The sequence below is a fragment of the Triturus cristatus genome, chromosome 9, assembly GCF_964204655.1.
Source record: "Triturus cristatus chromosome 9, aTriCri1.1, whole genome shotgun sequence".
In the NCBI taxonomy this organism is placed as follows: Eukaryota; Metazoa; Chordata; class Amphibia; order Caudata; family Salamandridae; genus Triturus; species Triturus cristatus.
The window spans coordinates 777,945,435-777,958,286 of NC_140592.1; the positions used below are offsets into that span (position 1 = coordinate 777,945,435).

At 47.7% G+C, this 12,852-nt stretch overlaps 1 protein-coding gene across 1 annotated transcript in view; it reads right to left on the reverse strand.

Moving 5' to 3' along the window:
* The window catches only part of PELI2 (pellino E3 ubiquitin protein ligase family member 2), a 195,027-nt gene that overhangs the window by 67,031 nt on the left and 115,144 nt on the right, over positions 1-12,852 (reverse strand). Inside the window, exon 6 of the mRNA XM_085626149.1 lies at positions 785-820. Within this exon, the coding sequence (XP_085482275.1) occupies positions 785-820 (36 nt within the window). The remainder of the gene's footprint in view (positions 1-784; positions 821-12,852) is intronic.

The following is a 12,852-nucleotide window of genomic DNA, read 5'->3' on the forward strand; positions in this document are numbered from 1 at the left end:
AAGAATGCTGTTGACAACCTCCTCCCTTCTGGGAATTGCATCCGATCGGACTGTATTGGGGGCTCACTGTCATAATTACGATTGTCTGTGGTCTTTTGAGCAAAATGTTAATATAAAGAATTTTAAAAAAAAGAAAATTTCTTGATGCATTCTTGAGAGAAGTTCACGTACCGAATCTGCAGGAGCAAATATTCAGTAGGAAAATAACATTCAGAAGATGACAAACATTGTGAGTGAATCTGGGCTTCTGACTGACGTGATAGTGATAGATTTGAGAAATGCCAGTGGCCTACATAGCACAAACTTTGGGAAAACAAAATAGTATTCCAACCGCTAGAAGGAATGCGCATTCTGATAATCTATAACGCACAATTTTATGCTGGAAAAGAAGAGGATAAATGCAAAACTATTAAGTCTCATTATGAAATTAAAGAATTTTTTGGAAAGGTTCTGTGCCACAGATGGATTCTGTAAAGAACCCATCTCTCCATGCATCATGTAGACAGGACTGGATAAAGCGCATTCTTGCTGCACTACAGCACCCCCACAAAGAAATGAGGCTTAAGACAAAGAACATTTGTTAAGTAGTAACAAACTACATCAACGTGATGAGAAGGGAGTTTCTCTGGAAAGTTTCAGAGAGAAAGACATCATTATGAGATATAGACACTACAAGAAGACCTACCGTACATTTTCGATTACATAAAAGGGCATACGTATTATAAGAAACAAACAGAAAATAAGAAAATTGGAAAGGCAAGATTAAAATATAAAATGGACATACCATGTGTAAATCTGTACCATCATTAGGTATTTCTACCTGGAAAAAAGTAAAAGATATTTAATGATTAACGTCATTCTCATATTCTTGTGCCATTGGTTAAATATTATAGAGGAGTATTAGAAAAGTAGGACAACAAATGTTGGGGGAAAAAAATCAAATGTTTAGCTACTTTTGTTTCAAATTGAGCATCAATCTCCTTGGCTGACATTTCTGGCAATTTAAAGTGATGAAAGTAGTTTATAAAGTATCATCATGGAAACACAGGAGTCATTGTGTATTTAAGGTCAGATGCAGAGAGTTCATTATTCAGCGCCGGGACACTCACCGAGTAGCTGTTGCGCTATACAAACCCCAATATCAAATAACACAACCAAGTTGACGGGCATATTTCATTTGTGTTCAAGACACCACACTTCGTTCAGACAGACTTGGATTATACTGATCCCTAAAATTTTAGACAAATCTCAAATTTGCCATTTATTATTAAATCCATGTAGAGATGTGCTGGCTTGCAAAACCTTAAAGTTCGAACAATTCTTATTGCAATCTACCACCCCTAAGAATGTGGCTGGAGGGGTGCCCTGAATTGCCCCCTCCCAATGTCCACAGGAAGAAAAGTTCAAACTACTGTCCTGCCTGGGATTGTATGTGAAGCATGACCTAGCCAAGACACATGAAAGGAAAGGCAAACATGATGAAGTGTAGGAGACCAACCATAACTTACTGACTGCCTACCCGTTAAAGACAATATTGGTGGCAGAGATCAAGGAACTACAGTTCACTGCTGAGCCATGACCAGTAGGAGAGAACAACCATCATTTGTCCCCTCCCATGCTCTCCTGGAAGGACAGAGGAAGTGGGACAGTAAAAAGGGATGACTTTCGGAGTCTGAATTGGGCATCCATGATCCCTAGGAAAAGTGTGAACCGAAATGCCAACCATAAGAGGAAAACTTTCTGGAGTTGCAGATCGAACCATGGGGTATGCCTTCATAACCTTCATTTCCTTCCAACCTAACATCTATGGAGTCAATTTTATTAAAGAGGAGGTGACACTGGAGGCACATCAAGGTGCACTGGTCGGACGTTTCCTCAGGGGAGCAAGGTTCGGTCTCAGCCAGATATCCTATTCTTGTACTACTTGACAGAATAGAAGTGTTATGACAGCAAGAGAAGGCATCAGTCTACGAACTAAACAACCGAGAACAAGAGTGATAGCTAATGGTGACCAGGGATAACCTAGAAAGAGAAGCATACCCATGCTACTGGGGTACTGAAGAACTGCAAAGTGTTAGAGAAATTTAGACCTGCACAAAGGGATAGATCAATAAACCTCAATTGCAAGACTGAATCCTGGCAGTATATCTTCTGTATCTCCGGGTGAGTAAATGAAAGTGGAATGTGTTCAGAGCAGTATGAATGTAGTAGAGTTATGGACTGCTATGTCTTGTTGCATGCAGAAGTTGTTACCTGTGTGTGTTGTGTTCAGATGTATCTGGGAAGAGGTAGTTAAGTGCCTATGCCAGATGGGGTTTAGTTTGCTTTTTCAGTGTGAAGGTGTTCAGAGAGAAGCAATTTATTTGGGTGAATCACAGTGGGGGAGGTTTGGAGAAAAATGGATGGGAGTTTCAAGTAGGAAGGACCCACACTCTCTCAGTTCCAAAATATATGCAGATTTCAAGTAATGCACTAGTTTGGCCCGTTCCTTCTACCAACGGGTGCCGAATATATTTAGGGTCAAGGGCACTGCACTTCCATTCATAAATATATATATATACATACCCTTTTCTGGAGAGCACTCCACCTAATGATTGTCCTGTGGTTTCCCATTTGTATAGAAGCTGCCTGCAAAATCCATGTAAGGAATTTCTCATCAGTGCCGTACCCAACCAATATGGAGCACCCTTTTCAAGACCACAAGGACTATCTAAGATATACTGGTCTATCCTCAATACCAAACAGAAGCAAGGGTACCACCAGGGAGACTAAAGACGGACACCCATTTGCCACAACCCACAGGTCCCTTTTTTTATAGCAAGACCAGCTTGCCCGTGGACAACACTGAAGCATTACCTTACAACCAGAAGTAGGCAGCAACCACAGTGTGTACACACAACACAACAACCAATAAAGTGATAAACTATAGGAAATGAACATACATCAGTCTGACTGAGACAATGAACTAGCACACAGAGATGGGTTCAAGCAAAGTGTCATGAGAACTAACCCCATAATATCACCTTCCAATTGTGGGCCAGGCCCAAACTCAAGCTCCAATAAGGACGGGGTTTTGTTGTAAAAAATACTATCACCTAGCTTCTTGGAACAGGTTTCAATAATAATAAGATTTGAATAAACCAAAGCTAACAGATATTGCGTGATCTGAGGATCATTTCAAATTCATTCATAAAGGGTACCGTTGCAAACTTTCCAACTGGAAAGCTTTTATCTGAGTATAATGGGGAGTGGTGGTAATAAAAGGTGACAAAAGAAGGATTAGTCTGTGGCAGAATCAAGAACAAAGCTTTTGTTGTGTGTACTGTATTCCCGCTTGTATGAGATAGTTTCCACAAATAAATGAGATTATGACCTTCCCTGCAGTCTAAGCCTAGACCAGCAAGTCACTTAAGAGGGGCTGGTCTGTCTGGAAGTATTTGGAAGTTTTGTGTCCCGTTAGAAGTGACTATAAGGAATATTAAATGCGATCAAATGGTCTTAAAAGGTAGATGGTCTTTATGTATGATATATGTACTCTGTCGTCAGAAACCGATTGTGGCTTGTGACATTTCACAATTTGTAGCAGTTGTGTTGATAGATTATTTACTGTCGTTAACAGGACGACAGGAGTGCGCTTCACCATCCTTCAACCCTACAGTCACCCTTTTCTACAGCCCCACATCGTCTTTAATCTCCAGTCCCCTGAACTCCTTCTGGTCCTACTTCCTCAGTGCCCTCTACTTAGGTCCTAGAGCCTGTATACTATCACAGCAATCACAGTCACTGCCAATCCTTGCAGAGGCTCCTTGTACATCATTAAGGCCCTCATCTATCTTACACTACTCTTACTTTCTACACTGCACCTTTTCCTCACTTCATCTTCATCAGTACTGGTTAGACCGATCTGGTCTCTATCGTACATTATTCTACCAATGCACCTCTCTGCCCCTTTCCACCATGCCCTATGAGACCACCTGCATACCAATACATTCACCATGCACTAAGTCTCTTGTTAAGTTTACAGGCCTCCACCCCCTGCAACTACCCCCGTGACCTTTAGTTGAGCTATGCCCCTGCCAGCAGACCCCCAACTCCGCACCCACTTTTCCTTGAAGGCCCCTTTGACCTCCAGCTCCCAGTTGCCCACCCATATACCTTGCTAGGCCTGCACCCCTTGCTCCAATCCACTGACTCCCTCTAATTGTCATTGAAGTTTGCATATCAATGGGAAACAGTGGATTACAACACCCACTTGCTTCCTGAGACCAAAGCTCTGCAGACACCTCGCAGATAAAAATGAGATGCCTGGCTCCCTTCAATTCTCAGTAATTCCTGTGGCCCTACCTCTCTCTTGGTCTTCGGAGATGGAAGCGCAGGGACACCCCATGGGGCAAAGTCAGCACAGTGGGGACAAACTGACATTTCTGTGCTGCAGGAGACTGGGAAGCACACTGACTCCAGATCAATGGAGGTATCTGGATTAACAAAAAATGTCCCATTATACCAGATCACATGAACTCCATGCAATACTCCAGTGATATGTCCCATGGAGTGATGAACCTCATGAACTCATACCTCATTTGCCCCGCTTCTCTATTGCACGTTATCCCCTTTATCTTTTGGTGGGGCTCTCTCCCATTCAAAAAATCGAGCTGCCAGTAAGGAGGAAGAAGGGCAGAACATGACAGAAGGACTGTGGTGGGGAAAGGGAAACAACAAAAGGGTCACTCACTATAGAAGTGTTCTGTCTGAGGAGTAACTGTAAGAAAGTGGCTCTGTATATACTGCACCAAAGTAAGGTTCAGTGTGCACAGAGTCCACAGTCCCCAGAGGTTTGACAGAGAAGATATAACCTTACTCTCTAAAGTGGTAGCTTGGTCGAGCAGTAAGGCAGTATCAGAGGACAGTGTAAAGCATTTGTTGTACACACTCAGTCAGCAAATGGTCTCACACACTCAAGAACTGAACTCTAGGCAAATTGTTTTGTATATAAAAATGTATAGTTTTATTTTAGAACCACAAGTAGGTATTAAAATACTTTCTCAGAATGAAATGCTGTAGTTGTATACTTTCAATAAGCAATATGCTTTTAAATGCAATAGTAACAGTTGGTGCAATAGGCAACACAATTCAAACACAATTATAACATTAAGCTCAATGGGAATTTTTAAGTATATGCAATTTCAATTACTTTGCGTGTAATTTTCTTACTCAGGGCTGGATCCTGGATTCAGCTCTGGTGCATTTCCTGTTAACAGTTGAAAGATAACGTTTTTGTTACACAGGCGATTTTTAAGGAATATTTGTATGTTTCAAAAATCGACACAAGAATTTCTGGCAAAAACCAGGCAATGTTATCCTATGGAGGAAAATCAAGTTATCGGTAAGTACAGTTGTGATTACTTTTCAGGGTCAGTGCTGGGCACCAAGATCCAGGCGATTTTTAGTGAATATTTTAAAAAGTTTCAAAACTCAACACTTCGAAGAATTTTCAAGTGAATCCAGCCAATGTTAACCTACATTTTCTCCATAAGGTATCGGCTTTCAGGTAAGTACTCGACTGGCAGAGTTAAGGTTCTGGGCATAGACTCAGGTGTCTCCCAGGGTCAGGTAGGTACAGTTGTTACACCCTCAGCGGCACAGGGGCAGCCAGATGCAGAGAGGGTTAGGCCCAAAGTTAGCCTATGACGGGCAGGGGGCGTTTGGTTGGTGGCTGCTAGCAGGCAGGTCACGCGGCTGTGGGAGCTGGGCTCCTGGTCACTCAAACAGGGCAAGTAAGATAGGATAGATGTTGCACTTCCAGGGGCACTCGGGCGGCTGAGTGCAGGGTGCTTTTGAGATGTCGGGTGCTCAATGTATTTCAATGGAGAAGCTGTCAGATGAACAAAGGCTGCAGGCTCGGGGAAAGAGATTCTTCAGGTGCGACCACCACTTCGAGAGGTAAGTTGGGAAGCTGTAGGTTAGGTAGGCACCCATGAGCTGGGCACAGGGGGCCGCAGGGCGCCGGGGTGTCTTTTCGCGTCGGGAAATCTTACCCTCTGCTGATCGCGGTTGGAGGGGTCCCTGGTTCTGAGGCTGCAGGCGTCATCAAGAGCGTCGAGGAGGGTCCTTGGGTGCTGGATTCTGGGTCACAGTAGCCGGGGGGGACGTCCTCGTGGTCTTGGTCCACTCAGGCACATGCAGGGCTCGGCGGGGGCAGAGTGTGCTGGATTCGCGGTTCCTGGCTGGCACCAGGGGTTGTTGCTGGTTGTTGAGCAGGACCACTGCTCATGGGAGTCCAAGTCTTGGTAGATGAACAAGGCAGTCAGGTCATCCGGGAATTTCGAGGTTGCTGACCACTGGAGACGCCGGGATTTAGCAGGAGCAGGTTCGAGGGTCGACAGGCCTGTAGGGCTGGGGCCAAGTCAGTTGGTGTCGTCCTCTTGTTAGCAGCTGCACGGCAGGTCTTCTTGTTCTTCTTTCTTGTTTCGGAATCTGAGGAAGGAAGGTTCAGGGTGCCCCGAAATACTACATTTATGGGCGTTACAGGTAGGTAGAGGTCAGGGACCAATGGGTCCCTTCACTGGGGTGGGTACACCCCCTAGCCTGCCACTCTCCAGTGGGAGGGGGCAGGAGCCTAGTCCTGATTGGGTAGGGCTCCCCATCCTCAAGATGGCGAGAGCCCAGAGTTGTGCTTCACCTTGCCTCCACCACCTGAGAGGTGGGGTTGGCAGAGGCTGGCACACCCCCTTTCCTCACTTTGGTTTTCCCGCCGATCTTTCCGCCAGAGTGGGTGTCAGAACCGGTGGGGGCCAGTTGCTGAGTAGAGCATGTGGCCTGGAGAAGCTCACAAAAGGCGGCATGCCTTTGAAGCTTCCCCTGCCCATCCTGGGGGAGGAGCCCTAGCACATTGCCCAGGATGTGCATTGTTGCAGACCCACGAGAGCGGATGGCTCTCTACCCAGGGGTCCAGCAACATGTCTGCTGGATGCCCTCTGTCGTGCATCTTACATTAAATCCCACAATGGCATCAGTGTGGGTTTAATGTGTTGAGAAGTTTGATACCAAACTTCTCAGTCTTCGGTGTAGCCATTATGGTGCTGTGGAGTTCGTAATGACGACCTCCCAGCACCATATACTCTTAATGGCAGCATTGCACTTACAGTGCCCAGGAATGGGCCTGGGTACTGTAGGGGTACAGGGCTCATGCACCTGTACCCACACCACTGGCACAGTGCACCCAACTAGAGGGGTGACTCAGGTAGGCCAGGGCAGTGTGTTTGTGGGCATGGCACACAGGGATGTGTGCCATGTCGACTCGGTTTTGTTCTGTACCAAGACACTCAGCCTGCAAAGGCAGTGTGTGTGTGTGTGGGTCAGGGTACAGGGCCTCTAAGGGTGGCACAATAAGTGCTGCAGCCCTTAGGAGCCTTCTCTAGTCACAGTGCCCTGGGTACATGGGGTACCATTTACCAGGGACCTACCTGTGGCCAGAGCTGTCATTTGGGTTTTGTTTTGGGGAAGGAACTCAGGCCCTGGGGTCCTGATTGGCAGGGCCCCAGAGCACATCAAGTCAAAGAGCATCAGTAGTCTGGCAATAAAACAACAAAAAAAAAGCATTGCCGCGCGGCCGTAAAAGTAACGGCCACGCGTCTAGGCTCGACCTAAAAAGAAAGGGGGGGGGGGGGGGGGGGATTACTGCAACAGAAACCCACTTTCTCACACAAGCCCCCCCAGCCCAAAGGCCAGAAGACTGAGCCAAAGCTGGGTGAGTCTTCCTAGTCTTTCAGGTGAGGAAGAGTAGGGGAAGTGGATTGAAAGTTGCAGGGCCTACCCTGCCTCACATCCTTTCGTCCAGGTCAGTCCCTTTTGGGAGCTGGCCTACCTTAACAGTTTCAGGGCCTAATCCCCATTGCTCCTCTCCTAGCTCTTTAGTGTCCTCACCCCATCTTTTTAGTTTGGGTTCAGAGGTGCACACCTCTGCAAATTCTAACTTAGCTGGGGCTAGGCCCAGCTTACCCACAGAGGTTGCCTACAACTTGAGCAACCCCACCATGACCAATAGGGTCAGGGGCTCTCTTTTAGCCCTTCCTTGATAGGTGAAGTAGCTAACTCACAGGCTTCCTTGGGTTGGGGAGGCCTGTCTGCTGTTTTATGGAGGGGGGTCACCACACTTGGTAGTGAACACCCTTCTTCCACCTTTTGTTCTGCCAGCTGAGGAGCCACCAACTCAGTCAGGACAGTTGCCTGAGTAGTCAGGTATTTTTGTTGGCTAGGGGGTACTTTACCAGTGCCAATCTTGGGGTTCTCCCTTACTGGGATAGAATCTCCCTGGCCTCCTGGAACTGTGGCTAACAGTTGCCCACCTTTCCTACACTGCTTCCTCTTTTTCTTGTGGGGCTTGGCTACACTAACTGCAGGTTCAGCCCCCCCAGGTTTCTTGGGTGAGGTCTGGCACTGGCCCAGTACCTCCCTTTTGTGCAGACCAACCCCTGGGTGGTCATTCCCAAGGAGACAATCCAGGGGGAGGTCCCTACTGACTACCACCTTTCTCAATCTAAGGCACCCAGCTACTTCTAGGGGCACTACAGCCACAGGCCTAACAGTGACTCCCCCTGGGACAGTCCTTACTCTTCTGGTTTCCCCTGGGATATACTGGTTTGAGAGAACTAACCTGGCATGAACCACAGTGTGACTGGCACAGGTGTCTCTCAGGGCAGTGGCGGAATCCCATTCACCAGTAGGTGGTGGAAGTGTCTACTCCCCTCTGGAATTTCCAGCTTACCTTTTGGGCCCATACTCCAGTTGAAGGCTAGGAGGACCTCCTCATCTGAGGAACCTTCCTCCCATGCTACACTGGAAACCCCTGGAGTCACAGTAGTAACCCTGGGGCTGAACTAGGGGCCTTGTTTTTAGGACAGCTAGGGTCCTTAGTGTGATGTCCTGCCTTTTGGCAGTTGCAACACCAGACTCTGTTGGGGTCCCAATTCTTGCCTTGGTACCCTGGCTTAGGTTGTGAGGTGTCTTTGGGCCCACCTTCCTGGACAGGTTTTTGGAGGGCTACCTGGGACTCCTTACTCTTTTCTTTAAGGGGTTTACTATCTTTCTTCTGGGGAGGCTTTGTGACCCCTTTCTTTTGGTCACCCCCAGTGGACGTCCTAGTTACCCTTGTTTTGACCCAGCGGTCTGCCTTCTTTCCCAACTCTTGGGGAGAAAGTGGACCTAGGTCTACCAGATACTGATGCAACTTTTCATCAATGCAGTTACTTAATATGTGTTCCTTCATAAACAGGTTGTAAATTCCATTAAAGTCATGCACATTGTTTCCAGTTAACCAGCCACCCAGTGTCTTTACTGAGTAGTCTACAAAATCAATCCAGAACTGGTTCTGGGCTTTGTTTGCCCCCCTGAATCTAATTCTATACCTCAGTGGTTAGTCCAAATCCCTCAATCAGAGTTCTCTTCATGAGGTCATAAGACCCAGCATCTGGCTCAGAGAGGGTCAGTAGTCTGTCTCTGCAGATACCAGAGAATAGTTCCCAAAGGAGTGTGCCCCCCCCCCCCCCCGAAAGTCTTCTTCACCCTCCTGGCCTCACAAGCCCTCTCAAAGGCTGTAAACCACTTGGTGATATCATCACCCTCCTCATATTTGGGGACAAACCCTTTGGGGATTTTAGGCTCATAAGATGGTTCGGTGTTCTTATAATTTGTAATGCTGCCACCATTGATGGGTGCTAACCCCATCTCTTTCCTCTCTTTCTCTAGAGCCAGGAGTCTGGACTCTAGTTCTAATCTCTTGGCCAGCTTTGCTAAAAAGCTGTCCTCGTCATTGGGGAGTTCCCCAGTGTGTTCTCTGGAACCTGGTCCACCTATGTGGTCTCTAGGTCCACAGAGGTTGATTCTTGAAGTTTATGGTATGTGGGCCCTTTCCTCCCTAGGGATTACTGGAGGGGGGGGGGGTCACTATCCCCCTCATCCTCCTCCCTCTCCTCATCTGACTGGTCATCACCATGTTCAGATGGGTGGTCCTTGGCATACTCAGCCAGGAACTCCTGGATCCCTTGTTTGGTTGGATGCAGGCCCATTGGTATATTTTTTAGTTTGCACAAGAACCTCAATTCCTTGAAAGACAAGTGTAAGTAAGGTGTCGAGCTCCTCAACCAGGTCCTGCATGGTATTACTTTCACTAATAGCTGGATTTCTTTGAGACATTCCAACCACACAGTTCTAACCTTCTACCCTGGACTACAGTGACGTATTTCTCTAAAATTCTAAGGGGACTTAAGCAAGGCCCTGACAAGACTTAGTATTTTGGAAAGTCCAATTTAGGAAATCAGAATTCTAAAGGCAATTTTAAGAGTTCTGTTGTGTGATCAGATGGTAACCAAGTACTCCAACAAATGCAAGTTTGTATCCCACCGCTGATCCACCAATGTAAGAAAGTGGCTCTCTATATACTGCACCAAAGTAAGGTTCAGTGTGCACATAGTACACAGTCCCCAGAGGTATGGCAGAGGCTAAAGTTAGATATAACCTTACTCTCTAAAGTGGTAGCTTGGTCGAGCAGTAAGTCAGTATCAGAGGACAGTGTAAAGCATGTGTTGTACACACTCAGTCAGCAAATAGTCTCACACACTCAAGAACTGAACTCTAGACCAATTGTTTTGTATATAAAAATATATTGTTTTATTTTAGAACCACAAGTAGGTATCAAAATAATTTCTCAGAATGAAATGCTGTAGTTGTATACTTTCAATAAGCAATATACTTTTAAATGCAATAGTAAAAGTTGTTGCAAAAGGCAACACAAATCAAACACAATTATAACATTGAGCGCAATGGGAAGTTTTAAGTAAATGCAATTTCAATTACTTTGAGTGTGGTTTTCAGGGTCAGTGCTGGGCACCAAGATCCAGTACTGGGATCTCTCCTGATAACAGGTGAGTAATTTTGTTTATCGGGCGATTTTTAGTGAATATTTTTAAGTTTCAAAACTCGACACTTAGAAGAATTTCCAAGTGAAACCAGTAAATTTTACCCTATGGAGAAAATGTAGGTTATCGGCTTTCAGGTAAGTACTCGACTGGCAGAGTTAAGGTTCTGGGCATAGACTCAGGGGTCTCCCAGGGTCAGGTAGGTACAGTTGTTACACCCTCAGCGGCACAGGGGCAGCCGGATGCAGAGAGAGAGTTAGGTCCAATGTTAACCTATGGCAGGCAGGGGGCCTTTGGTTGGTGGCTGCTAGCAGGCAGTCCACGCAGCTGTGGGAGCTGGGCTCCTGGTCACTCACACAGGGCAAGTGGGGAAATAAGATAGGATAGATGTTGCACTTCCAGGGGCACTCGGGCAGCTGGGTGCAGGGTGCTTTTGAGCCGTCGGGCGCTCAATGTATTTCAATGGAGAAGTTGCAAGATGAACAAAGGCTGCAGGCTCGGGGACGGAGATTCTTCAGGTGCGACCACCACTTCGAGAGGTAAGTTGGGAAGCAGTAGGTTAGGTAGGCACCCAGGAGCTGGGCACAGGGGGCCGCAGGGCGCAGGGGGGTCTTTTTGCTGGTCGCGGTTGGAGGGGTCCCTGGTTCTGAGGCTGCAGGCGTCGTCAGGAGGGTCCTTGGATGCTGGATTCTGGGTCAGTCGCCGAGGGGACGTCCTCGTGGTCTTTGTCTACTCAGGCACAGGCTGGGCTCGGCGGGTGCAAAGTGTGCTGGATTCGCGGTTCCTGGCTGGCACCAGGGGTTGTTGCTCGTTGTTGAGCAGGACCACTGCTCATGGGAGTCCAAGTCTTGGTAGATGAGCAAGGCAGTCAGGTCCTCTGGGGTTTCGAGGTTGCTGACCACTGGAGATGCTGGGATTTAGCAGGAGCAGGTTCGAGGGTCGACAGGCCTGTAGGGCTGGGGCCAAGTCAGTTTGTGTCGTCCTCTTGTTAGCAGCTGCACGGCAGGTCTTCTTTCTTCTTGTTCTTCTTTCGGATTCGGGATCTGAGGAAGGAAGGTTCAGGGTGCCCCTAAATACTACATTTAGGGGCGTTACAGGTAGGTAGAGGTCAGGGACCAATGGGTCCCTTCACTGGGGTGGGTACACCCCCTAGCCTGCCACTCTCTAGTGGGAGGGGGCAGGAGCCTAGTCCCGATTGGGTAGGGCTCCTCATCCTCAAGATGGCAAGAGCCCGGAGTTGTGCTTCACCTCGTCTCCCCCACCTGAGGGGTGGGGTTGGCAGAGGCTGGCACACCCCCTTTCCTCACTTTGGTTTTCCCGACGAACTTTCCGCCAGAGTGGGGGTCCGAACCGATGGGGGCCAGTTGCTGAGTACAGCAAGTGGTCTGGAGAAGCTCACAAAGACGGCATGACTTTGAAGCTTCCCCTGCCCATCCTGGGGGAGGAGACCTAGCACCTCGCCCAGGATGTGCATTGTTGCAGACCCACAAGAGCAGATGGCTCTCCCCAGGGGTCCAGCAACATGTCTGCTGGGTGGCAGCCTAGACAGCCTCTCAGTCAAGACGCTGGTTGTTGGTTAGGTTCAGGGGGCTTCTCTAAGAAGCCCTCTGTCGTGCATCTTACATTAAATCCCACAATGGCACAAGTGTGAGTTTAATGTGCTGAGAAGTTTGATACCAAACTTCTCAGTCTTCAGTGTAGCCATTATGGTGTTGTGGAGTTCGTAATGACAACCTCCCAGCACCATATACTCTTAATGGCAGCACTGCACTTACAGTGCCCGGGAATGAACCTGGGTACTGTAGGGGTACAGGGCTCATGCACCTGTACCCACACCACTAGCACAGTGCACCCAGCTAGAGGGGTGACTGAGGTATGCCAGGGCAGTGTGTTTGTGGGCATGGCACACAGGGATGTGTCATGTCGACTCTGTTTTGTT